We start from the raw sequence: 22,264 nt of genomic DNA on the forward strand, positions 1-22,264 counted from the left end.
GGAATACCTATGTGAGAATGCTGTTCATCGACTACAGCTCGGCATTCAACACCATAGTACCCTCCAAGCTCGTCATCAAGCTCGAGACCCTGGGTCTCGACCCCGCCCTGTGCAACTGGGTACTGGACTTCCTGACGGGCCGCCCCCAGGTGGTGAGGGTAGGCAACAACATCTCCTCCCCGCTGATCCTCAACACGGGGCCCCACAAGGGTGCGTTCTGAGCCCTCTCCTGTACTCCCTGTTCACCCACGACTGCGTGGCCACGCACGCCTCAACTCAATCATCAAGTTTGCGGACGACACAACAGTGGTAGGCTTGATTACCAACAACGACGAGACGGCCTACAGGGAGGAGGTGAGGGCCCTCGGAGTGTGGTGTCAGGAAAATAACCTCACACTCAACGTCAACAAAACTAAGGAGATGATTGTGGACTTCAGGAAACAGCAGAGGGAACACCCCCTATCCACATCGATGGAACAGTAGTGGAGAGGGTAGCAAGTTTTAAGTTCCTCGGCATACACATCACAGACAAACTGAATTGGTCCACTCACACTGACAGCGTCGTGAAGAAGGCGCAGCAGCGCCTCTTCAACCTCAGGAGGCTGAAGAAATTCGGCTTGTCACCAAAAGCATTCACAAACTTCTACAGATGCACAATCGAGAGCATCCTGGCGGGCTGTATCACCGCCTGGTACGGCAACTGCTCCGCCCTCAACCGTAAGGCTCTCCAGAGGGTAGTGAGGTCTGCACAACGCATCACCGGGGCAAACTACCTGCCCTCCAGGACACCTACACCACCCGATGTTACAGGAAGGCCATAAAGATCATCAAGGACATCAACCACCCGAACCACTGCCTGTTCACCCCGCTATCATCCAGAAGGCGAGGTCAGTACAGGTGCATCAAAGCTGGGACCGAGAGACTGAAAAACAGCTTCTATCTCAAGGCTATCAGACTGTTAAACAGCCACCATTGAGTGGCTGCTGCCAACACACTGTCATTGACACTGACCCAACTCCAGCCACTTTAATAATGGGAATTGATGGGAAATGATGTAAATATATCACTAGCCACTTTAAACAATGCTACCTTATATAATGTTACTTACCCTACATTATTCATCTCATATGCATACGTATATACTGTACTCTACATCATCGACTGCATCCTTATGTAATACATGTATCACTAGCCACTTTAACTATGCCACTTTGTTTACTTTGTCTACATACTCATCTCATATGTATATACTGTACTCGATACCATCTACTGTATGCTGCTCTGTACCATCACTCACTCATATATCCTTATGTACATATTCTTTATCCCCTTACACTGTGTATAAGACAGTAGTTTTAGAATTGTTAGTTAGATTACTTGTTGGTTATCACTGCATTGTCGGAACTAGAAGCACAAGCATTTCGCTACACTTGCATTAACATCTGCTAACCATGTGTATGTGACAAATAAAATTTGATTTGATTTGATCATCTGGAGCTAATCACCCAGTAAACCTCCTGTATTCTGTTCCACCTGGCACGGCTACAGGTTCGTACCGAAACAGGCTCAGTCTCTACGTGAGCCATGTCAGCCGCTCATCAAAGAAAGAGAAAGAAAGGACAACAGAAATGTGTGTTATTTATTCTCTCTCTCTCTGAGTGGTCGTGTGTGTTTGCGCGCATGTATCAGCAGTTAACCCGTTGCTAGAGAGATGCCACAGAGATGGGCCCTTCAGGTCAAAGTCATTACCACCTCTCTATTATTACACTGTCATTATCACTGAGACGGGTAGATCAGAGAAGAATACACCATGGAGTTTCAATATGCAGCACTACCATATAGAATATATAACATACTGTATGAGCAGGACTGTCTATTATCTATATGTTATTCTACACTCACATTACTTTTCATTTGAAATGATTTTCTACCGGTCTTTTCTATTATGCCATAGCTTTAGTTTCAGATTCACGTACTTTACTCCAAGGCTGTTGTACCCTCCTCACCACAGCTCTTATGAATGCCCTGACACATCCTGCATTTGTGATCAGTCGTCATTGCTATCAGACAAAAGGCTACAGGACAAGCAAAGAAAGAGTGAAAGCCAGAGAGAGATGGAGGGAGGGAGAGAGAGCGAGAGAGATGGATGGAGGGAGGGAGAGAGAGAGGGAGAGAGAGATGGAGGGAGGGAGAGAGATATGGAGGGAGAGATACTGAGGAGTGAAGCAAACACTGTCGTAATGTGTCCGTCTTGATTATGCATCTATTCAAACACAGAAACAACAGAGATTAATTAAGACAGAACACACACACACACACTACCACTCAGGGCCCTGAATGAAAACGCATTTAAAATCGAATTGTATTTGTCACATGCGCCGAATACAACTGGTGTAGTAAAAGCAGCAAATGAGTGTAAAAGTGTGTGATGTATGTTTGCGTTGTATCTATGCGTGTGTGTGTGTTTTATGTATTGTGTGTGTGCGCGTATGTAGTGAATGTGTGGGAGTGTCAATGTAGTGTGTTTGAGTCAGTGTGTATGAGTGTATATATATGTATGTGTGTATATATTCATTCTAGTGAGTGTGCGTAGGGTCAGTGTGTATGTGTGTATATATATGTGTGTATATATTCATTCTAGTGAGTGTGCGTAGGGTCAGTGTGTATGTGTGTGTATATATATATATGTGTGTATATATTCAATCTAGTGAGTGTGTGTAGGGTCAGTGTGTGTGTGTATATACAGTGCCTTGCGAAAATATTCGCCCCCCTTGAACTTTGCGACCTTTTGCCACATTTCAGGCTTCAAACATAAAGATATAAAACTGTATTTTTTTTGTGAAGAATCAACAACAAGTGGGACACAATCATGAAGTGGAATGACATTTATTGGATATTTCAAACTTTTTTTAACAAATCAAAAACTGAAAAATTGGGCGTGCAAAATTATTCAGCCCCCTTAAGTTAATAATTTGTAGCGCCACCTTTTGCTGCGATTACAGCTGTAAGTCGCTTGGGGTATGTCTCTATCAGTTTTGCACATCGAGAGACTGACATTTTTTCCCATTCCTCCTTGCAAAACAGCTCGAGCTCAGTGAGGTTGGATGGAGAGCATTTGTGAACAGCAGTTTTCAGTTCTTTCCACAGATTCTCGATTGACTTTGACTTGACCATTCTAACACCTGGATATGTTTATTTTTGAACCATTCCATTGTAGATTTTGCTTTATGTTTTGGATCATTGTCTTGTTGGAAGACAAATCTCCGTCCCAGTCTCAGGTCTTTTGCAGACTCCATCAGGTTTTCTTCCAGAATGGTCCTGTATTTGGCTCCATCCATCTTCCCATCAATTTTAACCATCTTCCCTGTCCCTGCTGAAGAAAAGCAGGCCCAAACCATGATGCTGCCACCACCATGTTTGACAGTGGGGATGGTGTGTTCAGGGTGATGAGCTGTGTTGCTTTTACGCCAAACATAAAGTTTTGCATTGTTGCCAAAAAGTTCAATTTTGGTTTCATCTGACCAGAGCACCTTCTTCCACATGTTTGGTGTGGCTTGTGGCAAACTTTAAACAACACTTTTTATGGATATCTTTAAGAAATGGCTTTCTTCTTGCCACTCTTCCATAAAGGCCAGATTTGTGCAATATACGACTGACTGTTGTCCTATGGACAGAGTGTCCCACCTCAGCTGTAGATCTCTGCAGTTCATCCAGAGTGATCATGGGCCTCTTGGCTGCATCTCTGATCAGTCTTCTCCTTGTATGAGCTGAAAGTTTAGAGGGACGGCCAGGTCTTGGTAGATTTGCAGTGGTCCGATACTCCTTCCATTTCAATATTATCATTTGCACAGTGCTCCTTGGGATGTTTAAAGCTTGGGAAATCTTTTTGTATCCAAATCCGGCTTTAAACTTCTTCACAACAGTATCTCGGACCTGCCTGGTGTGTTCCTTGTTCTTCATGATGCTCTCTGCGCTTTTAACGGACCTCTGAGACTATCACAGTGCAGGTGCATTTATACGGAGACTTGATTACACACAGGTGGATTGTATTTATCATCATTAGTCATTTAGGTCAACATTGGATCATTCAGAGATCCTCACTGAACTTCTGGAGAGAGTTTGCTGCACTGAAAGTAAAGGGGCTGAATAATTTAGCACGCCCAATTTTTCAGTTTTTGATTTGTTAAAAAAGTTTGAAATATCCAATAAATGTCGTTCCACTTCATGATTGTGTCCCACTTGTTGTTGATTCTTCATAAAAAAAATACAGTTTTATATCTTTATGTTTGAAGCCTGAAATGTGGCAAAAGGTCGCAAAGTTCAAGGGGGCCGAATACTTTCGCAAGGCACTGTATATTAATTCTAGTGAGTGTGCGTAGGGTCAGTGTGTATGTGTGTGTGTACATATATATATGTGTGTATATATTCATTCTAGTGAGTGTGCGTAGGGTCAGTGTGTGTATATATTAATTCTAGTGAGTGTGCGTAGGGTCAGTGTGTATGTGTATATATATATATATATATATATATATGTGTATATATTCATTCTAGTGAGTGTGCGTAGGGTCAGTGTGTGTGTGTGTATATATTAATTCTAGTGAGTGTGCGTAGGGTCAGTGTGTATGTGTGTATATATATGTGTGTATATATTCATTCTAGTGAGTGTGCGTAGGTTCAGTGCAAGATAAGAGTCAGTCCAGATAGTCTGTGTACCATTAATTGACTATTTGGCAGTCTGGCTATTTGGTTGTCTTCTGGCTTGAAGGTTCGGAGCCTGTTGGTCCGAGAGCTGATGCTCCGGTACTGTTTGCTGGACGGTAGCAGAGTGAACAGTCGATGGCTTGGGTGGCTGGAGTCTTTGGCAATTTTTCGGGCCTTCATCTGACACCGCCTGACATAAAGGTCCTGGTTGGCAGGCAGCTTGACCCCGGTGATGTACTGGGCCACCCACATCACCCTGTTGAACTGCTTGAGGATCCAAGGGCCCATGTCAAATCTTTTCGGGCCTCCCAAGGGCGAAGAGGTTCTGCCGTGCCCTCTCCACGACTTTGCAGGTGTGTGCGGACCATGTTAAGTCCTTAGTGAAGTGGACGCCAAGGAACTTGAAGCTCTCAACCCGCTCCACAAATGCTCTGTCGATGTGGATGGGGGCGTGCTCTCCCCTCTTTCTCCTATAATCCACGATCAGCTCCTTGGTCTTTCTGACGTTGAGGGAGAGGTTGTTGTCTTGGCACCACACTGCTAAGTCTCTGACCTCCTCCCTATAGGCTGACTCATCGCTGTCGGTGATCAGGCCTACCCTACCACCGTTGTGTCGTCCGCAAACTTGATGATGCAGTTGGAGTCGCGTGGCCATGCAGTCGTGGGTGAACAGGGAGTACAGGAGGGGGCTAAGTACACACCTCTGAGATGCCCCGTCTTGAGGGTCAGCGTGGCGTAGGTGTTGTTGCCTACCCTCACCACCTGGGCACGGCCGCCAGGAATTCCAGGATCCAGTTGCAGAGGGAGGTGTTCAGTCCCAGGTTCCCCAGCTTGGTGATGAGCTTGGAGGGGACTGTGTTTGACGCTGAGCTGTACATGAACAGCATTCTCAGATAGTTATTTCCCCTCTTGTCCCAGTGGGAGAGGGCCGTGTGAAGTGCAACTGAGATTGCGTCATCTGTTGGGGCGTTCTGCGAAATTGGAGTGGATCCTAGTGTGTCCGGGATGATGGTGTTTATGTGCGTCATGACCAGCCTTTCAAAGCAGATAAATGACGGATGTGTTTGTGCTGTGGGCTCAAGGTGACTGCAGACTGCCGTCAGTGAGTCTGTGGAGAACCCCATGCCTTCTCTCTGTCTATGGACACAGATCTCATATCATCATAATGCTGGTCCCCTGTGTTACATGGTGTTGTATTATTGTGTTCTATGGGTGTTGTTTAGGGTAATCAGAGGCATGCTCTCTCGCCAGGCTCTGGACTCTAAACAGGGCTGTGTGCCACTGGTTCATCTGGCTTGCCATGGGTAGCTGTACTTAAAGACATCCTCCAGCGATTTTTGAACTTTTACTGTTGAAAAGCGATATCCCGAGTATAAATACAGTATAAACAAGGAGGTGTGTCTCGCTTGTTTCTGTATGTGGGGATATTCTAACTAACTGTTCTGTGTCTTTGTGTCCGGTGGGCCGTTTCCATCAGCGAGGGGAGCAACCTGACACCGGCTCACCACTACCCAGACTTCCGCTTCAAAACCTACGCCCCGCTGGCCTTCCGCTACTTCCGGGAGCTCTTCGGGATCAAACCAGATGACTACCTGGTAGGTCTAAACACTGCACCTGGTACACACCAGGTACACTCCTAGTCCACACCTGATTATGGATTGAGACACATCCCGTAGGTTAGAGTTCATCCTACCTATCATGTAACTTTCACCAATCAACTCATTGGGATCAGTGGTGACTAAAGTGTATGGGAGTGTAACCAGAGTTTTACAGAGCAGTGGTTTTACCCTGTTCTACCTATCCAGCTGTGGAGGTGGAGATGGGGGTTGGGTTTGGGGGATGAGGTAATAGTTGTGCTAATTTCATTATGATGGGTTTAATTGCATCCCCTGCACATTTAAATGAAATCAGGCTATAATTTCCCAGAGGGTCGAGGTGGGTGGATGTGTGGCGGCGTGTGCGCGTGAGAGTGCGTGTATCAGCAGTTAACCCGTTGCTAGAGAGATGCCAGAGAGATGGGCCCTTCAGGTCAAAGTCATTACCACCTCTCTATTATTACACTGTCATTTTCACTGAGACGGGTAGATCAGAGGAGAATACACCATGGAGTTTCAATATGCAGCACTACCATATAGAATATATAACATACTGTATGAGCAGGACTGTCTATTATCTATATGTTATTCTACACTCACATTACTTTTCATTTGAAATTATTTTCTACCGGTCTTTTCTATTATGCCATAGCTTTAGTTTCAGATTCACGTACTTTACTCCAAGGCTGTTGTACCCTCCTCACCACAGCTCTTATGAATGCCCTGACACATCCTGCATTTGTGATCAGTCGTCATTGCTATCAGACAAAAGGCTACAGGACAAGCAAAGAAAGAGCGAAAGCCAGAGAGAGATGGAGGGAGAGAGAGAGAGAGAGATGGAGGGAGAGAGAGAGAGATGGAGGGAGAGAGAGAGAGATGGAGAGAGAGAGAGAGAGAGATGGAGGGAGAGAGAGAGAGAGAGATGGAGGGAGAGAGAGAGAGAGAGATGGAGGGAGAGAGAGAGAGAGATGGAGGGGGAGAGAGAGAGAGATGGAGGGGGAGAGAGAGAGAGAGAGAGAGAGAGAGAGAGAGAGAGAGAGATGGAGGGAGGGAGAGAGAGAGAGATGGAGGGAGAGAGGGAGAGAGGGAGAGAGAGAGAGATGGAGGGAGGGAGAGAGAGAGAGAGAGATGGAGAGAGAGAGAGAGAGAGAGAGAGAGAGAGATACTGAGGAGTGAAGCAAACACTGTCGTAATGTGTCCCTGTTGATTATGCATTTATTCAAACACAGAAACAACAACCGAGATGAATTAAGACAGAACACACACACCACTCAAGGTCCTGAATGCAAATGCAGATAAATTGTGGATGCGTTCATGCTGTGGGCTCAATGGGTCTGTGGAGAACCCCATGCCTTCTCTCTCTCGCTCTCTCGTTGTTTCTCTCTATTAGAACCCACAGCTCTGTTTTACTGCATTATCATTAAACATCCACACTATTCCACCTTCACTGACTTCCCCTGGTCCTTTGATTTCCACACAGAGGGGGTTCTGTGTTAGAGCAGGGCTTTTATGTTCATTTGGAGAATAACGCCACAGATGTTTTTGGAATGATTGTCGTCTACATGGGTTCTATTGCCAGAGGCCCATCTCATGTAAGCTAAACTGGAAATGTTCTTTTGTGCTTTGTTTGTGAAGGTTCAACTGATAAACGCACACGAATGCTGGTGGAAACAGAATACATTCACCCTTGCCCTGAGGCCTATTGTATGGTCTTAGATAACCTCTGTGGAAGTAATAAAGCTGAATGTGTGGTTTGTAAAAGCTGAGTGCACAGAATTACGGAAAGTACTATACTGATGCCATACCCTCAATGAACTATTGACCACCTGTCTACAGCCAATCCCAGCAAAACAGACCTTTCACTCAGTGTGTGTGTGTGGAGGAGATGGGGGGTGTGTGTGTACACGCGTTTCTGCATGTGTGCGTGATAATGATATACCGCACCATAAAAGCCGCACACCCATCTGTGAATGAATGAAACTGTATGTTTGCTTTCCAGACCACCCTTATTGGCAACGTAATCCTTTTTAACCACAGTAAACGGGTGAGGGGTTAGTAGTTTGTCCATGGTAGAGGTTGTGCTTTATAAATCAGCAGAGAACATTATTTCCCTGAGGATTAGGCAGCGAGTTCAATGACCATAGGAGTTATCGAGCAGCACAAACAGATCTGGGACCTGTGGTTGTACAGGCATACTAAACCAATTTTGTTATTGTTTTTACAGGCATATTAAACCAGTTTAGTTATTGTTTTTTACGGGCATATTAAACCAGTTTAGTTATTGTTTTTACAGGCATATTAAACCAGTTTTGTTATTGTTTTTACAGGCATATTAAACCCGTTTTGTTATTGTTTTTACAGGCATATTAAACCCGTTTTGTTATTGTTTTTACAGGCATATTAAACCCGTTTTGTTATTGTTTTTACAGGCATATTAAACCCGTTTTGTTATTGTTTTTACAGGCATATTAAACCCGTTTTGTTATTGTTTTTACAGGCATATTAAACCAGTTTTGTTATTGTTTTTACAGGCATATTAAACCCGTTTTGTTATTGTTTTTACAGGCATATTAAACCCGTTTTGTTATTGTTTTTACAGGCATATTAAACCCGTTTTGTTATTGTTTTTACAGGCATATTAAACCCGTTTTGTTATTGTTTTTACAGGCATATTAAACCCGTTTTGTTATTGTTTTTACAGGCATATTAAACCCGTTGAGTTTTTCTCCTCAGTACTCCATCTGTAATGAGCCTCTGATTGAGCTGTCCAACCCCGGGGCCAGCGGCTCTCTGTTCTACCTGACCAGCGATGACGAGTTCATCATTAAAACCGTCCAGCACAAAGAGGCTGAGTTTCTCCAGAAACTTCTCCCAGGTTACTACATGGTGAGTAACTCACCCAACCTAGTCTGCTTTTCCTATATAGTGCACCACTTTTGACCAGGGCCCCATAGGGTCTTGATCGAAAGTACTGCACTATGTAGGGAATAGGTTGCCATTAAATGGACGCAGACCTGGACCCAGGTCTATTAAACAGAACCTATTCATCAACTAACTGTATTCCACCTCTCTCTCTCCACACGCAGAACCTGAACCAGAACCCACGCACCCTGCTGCCTAAGTTCTACGGCCTGTACTGCATCCAGTCTGGAGGCGTCAACATCCGGCTGGTGGTGATGAACAACGTGCTGCCGCGCTCCGTCAAGATGCACTACAAGTACGACCTGAAGGGCTCCACCTACAAGAGACGTGCCTCCAGGAAGGAGAGGGAGAAGGCCTGTCCTGTCTACAAGGACCTGGACTTCCAGGACATGCATGAAGGCCTCTACTTCGACGCTGACACCTACAATGCCTTGATGAAGACCCTGCAGAGAGACTGCCGGGTAGGTGTGGACTGGGACAGCTGTCTGTCTGGGTGCCTCAAGCTCCGACCTTGCGGTGGAACCTGGCGAAACTATGTTACGACACTGGCATGAGTACCAAGAAAAGTAGATTACACAGCTGGTTTGAATGTAATGCCACAATTCAAACTTGTTAGATCATCCCAGTATTACAAAGCATCTAAGCAAACATATGGCGGAAGCAGTTTTAACAACAACAACAAAACAGGAAATGCATTTTCTTCACATTCTTTCAGTATTGTATGCAGGTTATAGTGTCATTCTGGCTTTTCCCGTCATCCTAGAAATGGAAAGGAGAAGTGCTATCAGATGAGATGGTTCCTGTGACTCATTTCTAAGGTCTGCTCTTTTCATCCCCACACACACTCTGGACTTAAATGGCCAAACTTCTTGTTATGTCACCCTTTGGACATTGGGTCAGATGCCAGAACTAGAGAAGGGCACAGATTGTATTTGGCATGGGAATCCAGTGAAGTACTGGGACTCGTTCTGTCTATGGGAAATCAGCAACCTCTCCCCTTCACATAGGATACAGATGTGGGATCTTAATTTGATCACTCTTTTGTTGATGAGAATTTTCCTGGAAATGCAAACTTCTAGTGTATTCAGCAGGAACTTCAAACTTCTAGTGTATTCAGCAGGAACTTCAAACGTCTAGTGTATTCAGCAGGAACTTCAAACTTCTAGTGTGTTAAAGGTTTAAAAAGGCTTCTAAAGTTTGTCATTTCCAATTTAACATTTCAGACTTGATTTGCCTTAACCTGAAATGCATCAACTACATCGCTACATAAAATGTCCATTAATTATAATCCACATAATAATTCACATTTCCTGTTGCTGCAGAACTATTTTCCTGCTGTAGCAAACTTGCTCAGATTAAAATCCTACATCTGTTCTCTGCCACCTTAATGAACACACTCAAATAGTATACACTACACGCGCGGCACACATGTACACTAATGCAAGTATACACACATGCACCACACACACAAACACACACACTTCCACTCTTCCACTTCATACCCTGCCACATTGAATTTAAGCCAAGAACAGTGTGCTTGTGATTGTAGGGTTGGACGGTGTGTTTTGAGAAAGGGGACTGTGTCTTTCTGCAGTGTTTGGCACTGGGATTGTGCGTTTCCACGGTTGGTTCCTTGGGAGCTCTGTGCTCTGTTTCAGTTCCATGACAGTTTTCCAAACATTGAGTGTGATTAAGAAATGTTCCCAGCAGCGTGAGAGAGAGAAAGTAAGAGAGAGCACCACTCTAAAGATAGGAGGCTGCATTCCTGTCTATTTCAGAGCAATAGCCAGATTGTCCTGTCTAATCTAGTGAAGTGGTGGGATCAGAGCTGTTGTTTAACAGAACAATAGGAGCCAGGAGCTACTTTACCACTCCTAAAATGTACATAGACCAAACAGGACCATAACAAGTCAACTTAGAGAACCAAAGGGGTGCATGTTGTAGTTTTTCCTTATCAGCTGACTCAAATGAGCAAGTCATCAAACTTTGATGATTTGAATCAGCCGTGTAGCGCTAAGACAAAAAGACTCAAAATGTTCATCCCTTTATGTCCCCAGGGACAGAACCACTGGTCTATGGCACGACTACATCTATCTCTGTTGTTATTGTGTTCCGTTCACACCGACACGACCTGTTGGTGAATTGAAAATGGAGTTGGTGGAAAAAGGAAAAAAAAACACATTAAAAAAACATCTAATGTGGACTGCCTCAGGTGATGACCATATAGATGGTGTTTATAAAATGATTGACAATGGTGAATGGCCTTATCTATTACAACATGTATCAAATCACCTCAACTACCTCGTACCCCAAGCACATTGACTCGGTATTGTTATTGCTATTTTATTGTGTTAGCACCATTAAAAAAGGAAATACTAACTTTTGTCAGCATTTCATGGTAAAGTCTACACCTGTTGTATTTGGCTCATGTGACAAATAAAATGTGATTTTTATTTGGGCTAGCTCTGAGGTGATGACAGGGCATACAGTTGAAGTTGGAAGTTTACATACACCTTAGCCAAATATATTTAAACTCAGTTTTTCACAATTCTTGACATTTAATCCTAGTAAAAATTCCCTGTCTTAGGTCAGTTAGGATCACCACTTTATTTTAAGAATGTGAAATGTCAGAATAATAGTAGAGTGATTTATTTGAGCTTTTATTTCTTTCATCACATTCCCAGTGGGTCAGAAGTTTACGTACACTCAATTACTATTTGGTAGCGTTGCCTTTAAATTGTTTAACTTGGGTCAAACGTTTCGGGTAGCCTTCCACAAGCTGCCCACAATAAGTTGAGTGAATTTTGGCCCATTCCTCCTGATAGAGCTGGTGTAACGGAGTCAGGTTTGTAGGCCTCCTTGCTCACACACACTTTTTCAGTTGTGCCCACAAATTTTCTATAGGATTGAGGTCAGGGCTTTGTGATGGTCACTCCAATACCTTGACTTTGTTGTTCTTAAGCCATTTTGCCACAACTTTGGAAGTATGCTTGGGGTCATTGTCCATTTGGAAGTATGCTTGGGGTCATTGTCCATTTGGAAGACCCATTTGCGACCAAGCTTTAACTTCCTGACTGATGTCTTGAGATGTTGCTTCAATATATCCACATAATTGTCCGTCCTCATGATGCCATCTATTTTGTGAAGTGCACCAGTCCCTCCTGCAGTAAAGCACCCCCACAACATGATGCTGCCACCCCCGTGCTTCACGGCTGGGATGATGTTCTTCGGCTTGCAAGCCTCCCCCTTTTTCCTCCAAACATAACAATAGTCGTTATGGCCAAACAGTTCTATTTTTGTTTCATCAGACCACAGGACATTTCTCCAAAAAGTATGATCTTTGTCCCCATGTGCAGTTGCAAACAGTAGTCTGGCTTTTTTTTATGGCGGTTTTGGAGCAGTGGCTTCTTCCTTGCTGAGCGGCCTTTCAGGTTATGTCGATATAGGACTCGTTCAAATGTGGAAAAATATAATTTTGTACCTGTTTCCTCAAGCATCTTCACGAGGTCCTTTGCTGTTGTTCTGGGATTGATTTGCACTTTTCGCACCAAAGTATGTTTAATCTCCAGGAGACAGAACGCGTCTCCTTCCTGAGCGGTATGACGGCTGCGTGGTCCCATGGAGTTTATACTTGTGTACTATTGTTTGTACAGATGAACGTGGTACCTTCAGGCGTTTGGAAAGTGCTTCCAATGATGAACCAGACTTGTGGAGGTCTACACATGTTTTTCTGAGGTCTTGGCTGATTTTCTTTTGATTTTCCTATGATGTCAAGCAAAGGGGCACTGAGTTTGAAGATAGGCCTTGAAATACAGTCGTGGCCAAAAGTTTTGAGAATGACAAAAATATAAATTTTCACAAAGTTTGCTGCTTCAGTGTCATTAGATATTTTTGTCAGATGTTACTATGGAATACTGAAGTTTAATTACAATTGTTTCATAAGTGTCAAAGGCTTTTTATTGACAATTACATGAAGTTGATGCAGAGTCAATATTTGCAGTGTTGACCCTGCTGTCAATTAACTTCTGGGCCACATCCTGACTGATGGCAGCCCATTCTTGCATAATCAATGCTTGGAGTGTGTGGGTTTTTGTTTGTCCACCCGCCTCTTGAGGATTGACCACAAGCTCTCAATGGGATTAAGGTCTGGGGAGTTTCCTGGTCATGGACCCATAATATCAATGTTTTGTTCCCCAAGCCGCTTAGTTATCACTTTTGCCTATGGTAAGGTGCTCCATCATGCTGGAAAAGGCATTGTTCACCAAACTGTTCCTGGATGGTTGGGAGAAGATGCTCTTGGAGGATGTGTTGGTACCATTCTTTATTCATGGCTGTGTTCTTAGGCAAAATTGTGAGTGAGCCCACTCTCTTGGCTGAGAAGCAACCCCACACATGAATGACCTCAGGGTGCTTTACTGTTGGCTTGACACAGTACTGATGGTAGCACTCACCTTGTCTTCTCCGGACAAGCTTATTTCCGGGTGCCCCAAACAATCGGAAAGGCGATTCATCCGAGAAAATGACTTTACCCAGTCCTCAGCAGTCCAATCCCTGTACCTTTTACAGAATATCAGTCTGTCCCTAATGTTTTTTTTCCTGGAGAGAAGCGGCTTCTTTGCTGCCCTTCTTGACACCGGGTCATCCTCCAAAAGTCTTCACCTTACTGTGCATGTAGATGCACTCACACCTGCCTGCTGCCCTTCCTGAGCAAGCTCTTTACTGGTGGTGCCCCGATCCCACAGCTGAATTCGCTTTAGGAGATGGTCCTGGTGCTTGCTGGACTTTCTTGGGCGCCCTGAAGCCTTCTTCACAACAATTGAACCGCTCTCCTTGACGTTCTTGATGATCCGATAAATGGTTGATTTAGGTGCAAGCTTACTGGCAGCAATATCCTTGCCTGTGAAGCCCTTTTTGTGCAAAGCAATGATGAAGGAACGTGTTTCCTTGCAGGTAACCATGGTTGATAGAGGAAGACTATGATTCCAAGCACCACCCTCCTTTTGAAGCTTCCAGTCTGTTATTCAAACTCAATCAGCATGACAGAGTGATCTCCAGCCATGTCTTCGTCAACAGTTTGTTTGGGATTCAGTTCATTTGCATGGCAAAGAGGGACTTTGCAATTCATCTGATCACTCTTCATAACATTCTGGAGTATATGCAAATTGCCATCATACAAACTGAGACAGCAGACTTTGTGAAAATTAATATTTGTGTCATTCTCAACATTTGGCCACGACTGTACATCCACAGGTACACCTCCAATTGACTCAAATGATGTGAATTAGCCTATCAGAAGCTTCTAAAGCCACAACATACTTTTCTGGAATTTGTCAAGCTGTTTAATGGCATAGTCAATTTAGTGTGCGTAAACTTCTGACCCACTGGAATTGTGATACAGTGAATTATGTGAAATAATCTGTCTGTAAACAATTGTTGTAAAAATGACTTTTGTCATGCACAAAGTAGATGTCCTAACCGACTTGCCATAAGCTGTCCCCAACGTTGTTTTAGAGAAACTGGCAGTACGTCCAACCGGCCTCACAATCGCAGACCACGTGTAACCACGCCAGTCCAGGACCTCCACATCTGGCTTCTTCACCTGCGGGATTGTCTGAGACCAGCCACCCTGACAGCTGATGAAACTGAGGAGTATTTCTGTCTGTAATAAAGCCCTTTTGTGGGAAAAACTCATTCTGATTGGCTGGGCCTGGTCACGCCTTGATGGCTTTGGCAATGGCTGCTATAGCTGGCTGATTCCTCTCCTTATGTTTGTCCACTAAACTCACAAACTCCTCAATGTTGACTTTCTATTGGATACAGCTCAAGTAGGTAAGAGTCCGTCACAGACTCTCGAAGATGGCCTCTTGTTTGAAGTCTTTAGAGGGGTCTTTCTTTTTCCGTCCCTCCCGTTCTCCTCCTTCTCTCTCATCCTCTGTGTTTCAAAGTAGTTATCTATCTTCTTCTAGGAAGGCACGGCGCTAAAGGGAACAGTGTTTCATGTTGAATGCAGTGGTTGTACTGTAAGTGACTCTGGACTCTGTAGCTAGTTTGTTATTGTCACTGCTTCCTGTCTTCCCTTCCTGAGCTGGAAGCAAAGTGCCCTCAAAGCAATATCTCTGTCCGTTTCCATGAGTAAGCAGTAAACCCCTCGCCCCAGGGCCTGCTGCAGCACCGAAAAACAGGAGAGGGGGGAAAGGAAGGGGTTGAAGGGGGAAGAGGTTAGAGTTGTACGGAAATTCAGCCAGGGTATGAAGGGGAGGTTAGGGGCGAGATGAGATTGGGAGACCATGACGTCTCTGCTGCTGTGCTGTATGTGGGTCACTGAGGGAAATGTAGGGTGCTCTCTCTTTCCCTCCTCTCCTCTCTTCATCTCACAACAGCTCCCTCGATGCCCTCCATATGGCGAATGAGCTGAGAACATGAATAAACTATATCCATGTCTATGACTAGAGGGAGAGAGAGACTGAAGGAAAGCCTGCTCGTGTTTGACTTGGAACAGGGAGCAATGTCATTGTCATAGCATGGCTGGGCTCTGAGATGTTGTTGAGATGATGACAATGTAAACTGTAATGACAGTATAGCAACGGGGACAATCTTTTGTAAGTGGTTGCCAATCATGAGTGTTGAGGTCTTTGACTAGGGCAGAGGGATGTTGACTGCCATTTAGCTTGATGTATAAACATCTTTTTGTCTGGGAATCCCCCTATTAACTCGAGACGCAAACAAACACACACTCACATGCACACACAAACGTACACACGCGCTCGCCCGCACACCACACGCCACACACAAATAGAATGGGTGGGAAAGTAATGTTGCATAATTGTTATGGAACTCGAGGCCGGTCATGTTGTCAGACAAAAACAACCTTTTATTGGTCCCACTCCTCTCTTCCTGGGTCATGTGATTCTGTAATTCCATTGCAACATGACAGGGACAACAATGCCCTCTCACAAAGCCTATCAAGCCAGGGCCGATGTCAAATGACACCCTATTCCCCGAATAGTGCACTACTTTGGCAAGAGTTGGATCGGGCTGCTACACACGCTTACCACCCCCCCACCAAAAAAAGCGTATGGAAGATCATTGAATTAGAAATGTTAACATGGAATGGAGACATTCCATGAAATGTCAATGTGAAAGCTGGGAGTGTGATTTGTTGAAAGGCATGGCTGGCACCATATTTTAACTGCAATGGAAAGAGTCTCTCTGTCATTCCTCTCTTCAAAGGGTGCCAGTGTATTAGTGTCATTGTAAGTGGGCCATGCTGTACTGTGGGGTTTCAAAGACAGACCCTCTCAAGAGACCGATCCAGAGGAGAGACAGGGCTTGGATGTGCTGAATTACATCGAAGATAATTTGTTCAAGGAAAAGGGAATCTTGTAAAAGGGTGACTTAGTGAACACGTGTTAAAATAGTCTCCCTAATACTTTTCCATCCACTTTTACAGAAACTCTGAAGACAGACAGCAGGTTGAAGTCAAATATAAGGTGAACATCTACAGTGTGTTGATATTATGTTGAAGTGATTGTTAGTTATTGTTGGCTCACATTGTCTAACCAGCAAACCGGGATCATTCCCAGAACATTAGCTAAGATTCCATTAAGTTTTAGTTAGGGATTTATCTAACATTAGGATGATAGCATCCCAAAAACATTGAACAAATATTTTTGAAAAAAAGAAGAAAAAAAAATAGAATTTTTAAAATGAAATATCCTTGGAATGTTCTAACATTAACTCAAATGTTGTGCACAACATCTGTAACAACCACCACAGAACATTCCCCGAACGTTTTCATTAGGTTTCCAGGTAATACAATAACACAATGTACTATTTAATGTTTTTAAGTCATTCTGCCGCAACAAAATGGGAGAGCAACGTTCTGGGTACGTTCTTATGAATGTTCTGGGAACTTTCACAGAAACAATTTTGGTTTTCTGGGTTAGCTTTTTATTGCAGGTGAGGAGGAACACCGACTTTGTACCTTGGCAAATCACTGCTCAGCATCAATTGAAAAAGGATGCACACATTTGAAGTGCCCGTTGCAGTAGAATAGAAGACAACTTGATGAAGGCAGGCAGCAGTATGGTTTGTGTAGCGATGGTTTGCCTGGCAAGGAGAGGTGGTCAGGCCAGCTGGGAGTCACATGGGCCTACTGTGGGCAGGTTGGTGTGTGGGTCTATTCAAAATGGTGTCCTTTGAATAGGAACGGAGGAGTCAGGAGGAACAGATGCAAATCAAATACATGGAAAAGGCAAAGCTCGAACAAGAGCACAAGTGTTTTCTGAGTGTTTGTGTCTGCGAGCGTGCGTGTGTGTGTGTGGGCGCGTGAGTGTGACTGTGTGTATGGGCTTGAGTTCGTGATTTGCATTAGTCATATAAGCACACTAAAGAAATAATTAACCATGATTAAACAACCAGCAACAATGTAGTTTATAAAGCAAACATAAAGACATTTATCATTGGGAATAACCAGGACATAGCTGTTGTATAATATTATTTTGGCTGTACTAAGTCATGTCATATGTTTCCTTGTGCCACATCAATAGATTCTAGTTACAGATACATCAGTGGTATGATAAGATGTCAAAATGCCATCTTTGCTGACCTATAACCTACTGTCCACTAAGTGTGTAAGTGTGTGTTGATGTTAGTGTCTTAACAAAGATCCTCATTCTGGACATCCTAGGCCACATTACTTTGATTAGATCACAAAAGGCTGATTATCTGGTTCTGTTGTGGTCCTTTTCCTCAGCGTGTTTTCTATTGGCCAGTTCGTTATATGGGATAATGATAGCTATGTCCCTTATGGCACCCTATTCTCTTTATAGTGCCCTACTTTTGAACTAGTGCACTACTTAGGAAGTTAGGGTGCCATTTGGGATGTACCTGATGCTGGGAATACTGTTGACGAAATCCATCTGCGTGGCTGACTTTAGGGGTTACCATGACGATCACGATGAAAGTTCTTGTAATTTTTAGGTTTGCAGCCAAGCCACATTTGTCTGGGTGTTCCCTGTTATGACAGATTTGACAAAACCTGCTGTTTCATTCCCTGTTCCTGCTTTTTCTTTCTTTTGTTATCGTCTCTCTTAGACAGACAGACAGTGTTATTAGTTTTGGGGATTTGCACGGTAATGCTTAGAATGACATGGTTCCTGTGGTCCAATGATCAGATGATCAAATTTGCATCCCAAAAATGGCTAATCTTATTATTGCTGATAGCACCATAAAAATGATGACTTTCCATGCAAGCACGTCTGCACACATGTATGTATGTATGTATGCACACACACACACACACACACACACACACACACACGGCATGCAAAAGCAGTGCCAGCCAAGCCAGACTAAAAGGCCTGATAGCACCCTTGACCCCATATTCAGATTGTGTTTTTTGAGCCCCTCTGATGTCGTGAGAACGTTCTGTTTGAGCAGTAAGAAGAAACCTGGGGCCTGAGAAACCCTGGGAACAGAGACACACGGGTCAATATGTAAAACATCACTCAACCGTGGAGCAACACCTTTCTTTATATAGCTCAAGAATCAGTTACAGAAAGATTTCTTCAATGCTTTTTGGCGTTTGAGGCACACTTAGCTTAGTGGTTGCATGACACACTTTGTACTTTTCAGTTCTGTGTAACTAAAGCTTCTGGCCAACATAGTAAAATAGAATAGAATATCACTGGTGCCTATTTATTTTTGGTCCCACAGAAATATGGTGATAGTAAAAACGATTTGTTGTTGTTGTTGTTTAAAACGAACACACCTGTGGCTGATACTAGTCAGTCGAGGACTAACAGCAAGGCCAAGACAGCGCCGACTGCATTTCCACTCTCTGCTAGCTAACAGGTTGCTGATCATGGTAATTATAAGGTGTGGTTTCATGTTGTGTGCTGCAGGTATTGGAGAGCTTTAAGATCATGGATTACAGTCTGCTCCTGGCCGTGCATGTCCTGGACCAGAGCCCAAAGGAGGGGGGCGAGCCGGGCCAGGCAGGGGGGGACGGCAAGAGGCCCGTGGCCCAGAGGGTCCTCTACTCCACAGCCATGGAGTCTATCCAAGGGGACGGCAAGGCTGCCGAGGCCCACACCACAGACGACACGTGAGTCGGCTCACCACAGGCATGCTGCCCATACAAACACACATACACAGTAATAGTTTGATGACATTTAGACATACACTGGCAACTCTCACAAACACTCGCAATGATCAAATACCCAACCCTCACTGAGATGCTTTGAAGGATGACTTGGCAGATAATCCGGACTGACTACTTTCTGTGACGGGACTTGTATTTACTCTGCTGTATTTCAGGATGGGTGGAATTCCTGCCAAATCACACAAAGAAGAGAAGCTGCTTATTTTCCTGGGTATCATCGACATCCTGCAATCCTACCGGTATAACATGACTTCATAACATGCTATAAAACATTTATTACATGGAATAATGACATACTATTTACATGTTCAGCATTATATTCTGTAACCTGGAGTTTTCTGTCCCTATGCTGGGGAGGGAGAAAGAGAAGAGAGACAGAGGGAAAGAAGAGGGAGAGAGGGAAAAAGAAGAGACAGAGGGAAAGAAGAGGAAGAGAGGGAAAGAAGAGAGGGAAAGAAGAGAGGGAAAGAAGAGAGGGAAAGAGAAGAGACAGAGGGAAAGAGAAGAGACAGAGGGAAAGAGAAGAGACAGAGGGAAAGAGAAGAGACAGAGGGGGAAAGAGAAGAGACAGAGGGGGAAAGAGAAGAGACAGAGGGGGAAAGAGAAGAGACAGAGGGGGAAAGAGAAGAGACAGAGGGGGAAAGAGAAGAGACAGAGGGGGAAAGAGAAGAGACAGAGGGGGAAAGAGAAGAGACAGAGGGGGAAAGAGAAGAGACAGAGGGGGAAAGAGAAGAGACAGAGAGGGAAAGAGACATAAGCTCCTCAGTGTGAAAAGCCTCTAGCAACAGAGAGACAGAAGTGTCTCTAACACTTTTCCCTGTCCTTATCTCAGCATCTCTAAGCTGACCTCAGGATCTGTCTGTTAGTGTCTTGGCTGGTTGTTACATAATGAGCACAATGTAATGGACAGCTTCATATAGTTACCCATATATATTTTCTTCTTAGTAGTCTTCCCTCCCCCACTATTTGATGTTTGCCTGCCTCAGCCCATCAGGGGAGCGTATTGCATAACATGAACGTAATATTGCTGTGGTTCCTGTTCTGTGTTTGGTGCCAAAATGAAGGCTCTCAGGTTCTGGATGTTGGGGGGTTTGTTGCATTACGAGCTACGTTTGTGCCAAGGCTTCTTTTTTTCTACCTCAGATTCATTAAGAAGTTGGAGCACTCGTGGAAAGCCCTGGTCTACGACGGCGTAAGTTGATATGCTGCAAATCTGATCCACGTGTCCTTCTGGATACACACCATTCATAGGTTCCTTTCTTATTGATCTCAAATAGCCCTCTCTGATAAATGCTTGTATTGTCTTCTGTTCTGTCCTCAGGACTCTGTCTCAGTGCACAGGCCCGGTTTCTATGCCAACCGATTCCTCAAGTTCATGAGCACTTCGGTGTTCCGGAAGACTCAGAGTAAGTCTGCTGGCTCTTGTTCCTCCGTCCCCTATGAAAGGGACACCTGTATTTATGTTAGGACTTTCAACTGGCACACGTGCCAGGCACTGGGACCAGGAAAGATGGCCTGCGGGAGGTTTGAGTAAAAAAAAATGTTTTTAAATTAAGTGTGTAGAATGGACCTAATATATTTTGTAATAACTGTGCTTTTTCTGGCCCGCAAATTGATTTTAACAAAAAAATGGTTCAAAAAAGAGTCTGTGCGGCCCTCCGTTGAATTTCGAAATCCCAATGTGGCCCTCGAGCCAAAACATTTGTCCACACCAGAGACTGAGACAGGTTAATCCTTCGGTGTGGCACGTACAGTTTAGTCAACTGTAAACTATTGGAAATCTTATGTTTGTACAGATTCCTAGTTTGATTTGTTTGTTACCTGCAATATCAGGTGATTGTGGAGTGGATATGATTTATAGACGCTTTAAGTCAGCTTTTCCCAAACTCTGTCCTGGGGACCTGAAGGGGTACATAGTTTTAGGTTTTTGCCCTAGAACTACACAGCTGATTTAAAATAATCACAGCTTGATGTTGAACAAAACCGAACCTTCCAGTAAATATATTGAAGTAGCTGTGTTGAAAGCAACAACACAGCTGTGTCCGATGTACAGTATACATTTCTCCTGTGAGAGGAAGTGATTGTGTGTTACCAGTGTAGTGTGTGTAGAACAGGTTTGTTATGTTGACGATCGAGTGGCACATACACACTGTTGTCAGTCAGTTAAATGGGTCAAGTTTAAAACCCTTCCTCGGCTCCTCTGTCTGTGCTTTCAGGTCACACTGACATACTGATATACACTGAGTGTACAAAACATGAGGAACACCTCCCTATTATTGAGTTGCACCCCCTTTTGCCCTCAGAACTGCCTCATTTTGTCAGGGCATGGACTTGAAAGCGTTCCAAAGGGTTGCTGGCCTATGTTGACTCCAATGCTTCTCACAGTTGTCAAGTTGGCTGGATGTCCTTTGGGTGGTGGACCTTTCTTGATACACACCGGAAACTGTTGAGCATGAAAAACACAGCAGCGTTGCAGTTCTTGTCATACTCAAACCGGTGCGCCTGACACATACCACCACACCCCGTTCAAAGGCACTTCAATCTGTTGTCGTGCTCATTAACCCTCTGAATGACACACATACATAATCCATAGCTCAACTGTCTCAAGGCTTAAAACTCCTTCTTTAACCTGTCTCCTTCCCTTCATCTACACTGTGGATTTAACAGGTGACATCAATAAGGGATAATATCTTTCACCTGGATTCACCTGGTCAGTCTGTCATGGAAAGAGCAGGTGTTCCTAATGTTTTGTACTCTCAGTGTAGATTCCTGACATGGGTTCTCAATGATGTTAAATTGTTTTTGTTCTGTATTTTGTGATTTTACCAAACAAAATACTTTTCATTTTACCAGACGCTCTTATCCAGACCAATTTACAGGA

At 44.0% G+C, this 22,264-nt stretch overlaps 1 protein-coding gene across 1 annotated transcript in view; it reads left to right on the top strand.

Moving 5' to 3' along the window:
• LOC115111705 (phosphatidylinositol 4-phosphate 5-kinase type-1 beta-like) overlaps positions 1 to 22,264 on the top strand; it is a 90,478-nt gene that overhangs the window by 55,587 nt on the left and 12,627 nt on the right. Inside the window, exons 5-11 of the mRNA XM_029638045.2 lie at positions 6,179 to 6,296; positions 9,030 to 9,182; positions 9,383 to 9,679; positions 19,124 to 19,326; positions 19,539 to 19,622; positions 20,527 to 20,575; positions 20,705 to 20,789. Of these exons, the coding sequence (XP_029493905.1) occupies positions 6,179 to 6,296; positions 9,030 to 9,182; positions 9,383 to 9,679; positions 19,124 to 19,326; positions 19,539 to 19,622; positions 20,527 to 20,575; positions 20,705 to 20,789 (989 nt within the window). The remainder of the gene's footprint in view (positions 1 to 6,178; positions 6,297 to 9,029; positions 9,183 to 9,382; positions 9,680 to 19,123; positions 19,327 to 19,538; positions 19,623 to 20,526; positions 20,576 to 20,704; positions 20,790 to 22,264) is intronic.

The sequence above is a fragment of the Oncorhynchus nerka genome, linkage group LG27 (genome assembly GCF_034236695.1).
Source record: "Oncorhynchus nerka isolate Pitt River linkage group LG27, Oner_Uvic_2.0, whole genome shotgun sequence".
Taxonomy (NCBI): domain Eukaryota; kingdom Metazoa; phylum Chordata; class Actinopteri; order Salmoniformes; family Salmonidae; genus Oncorhynchus; species Oncorhynchus nerka.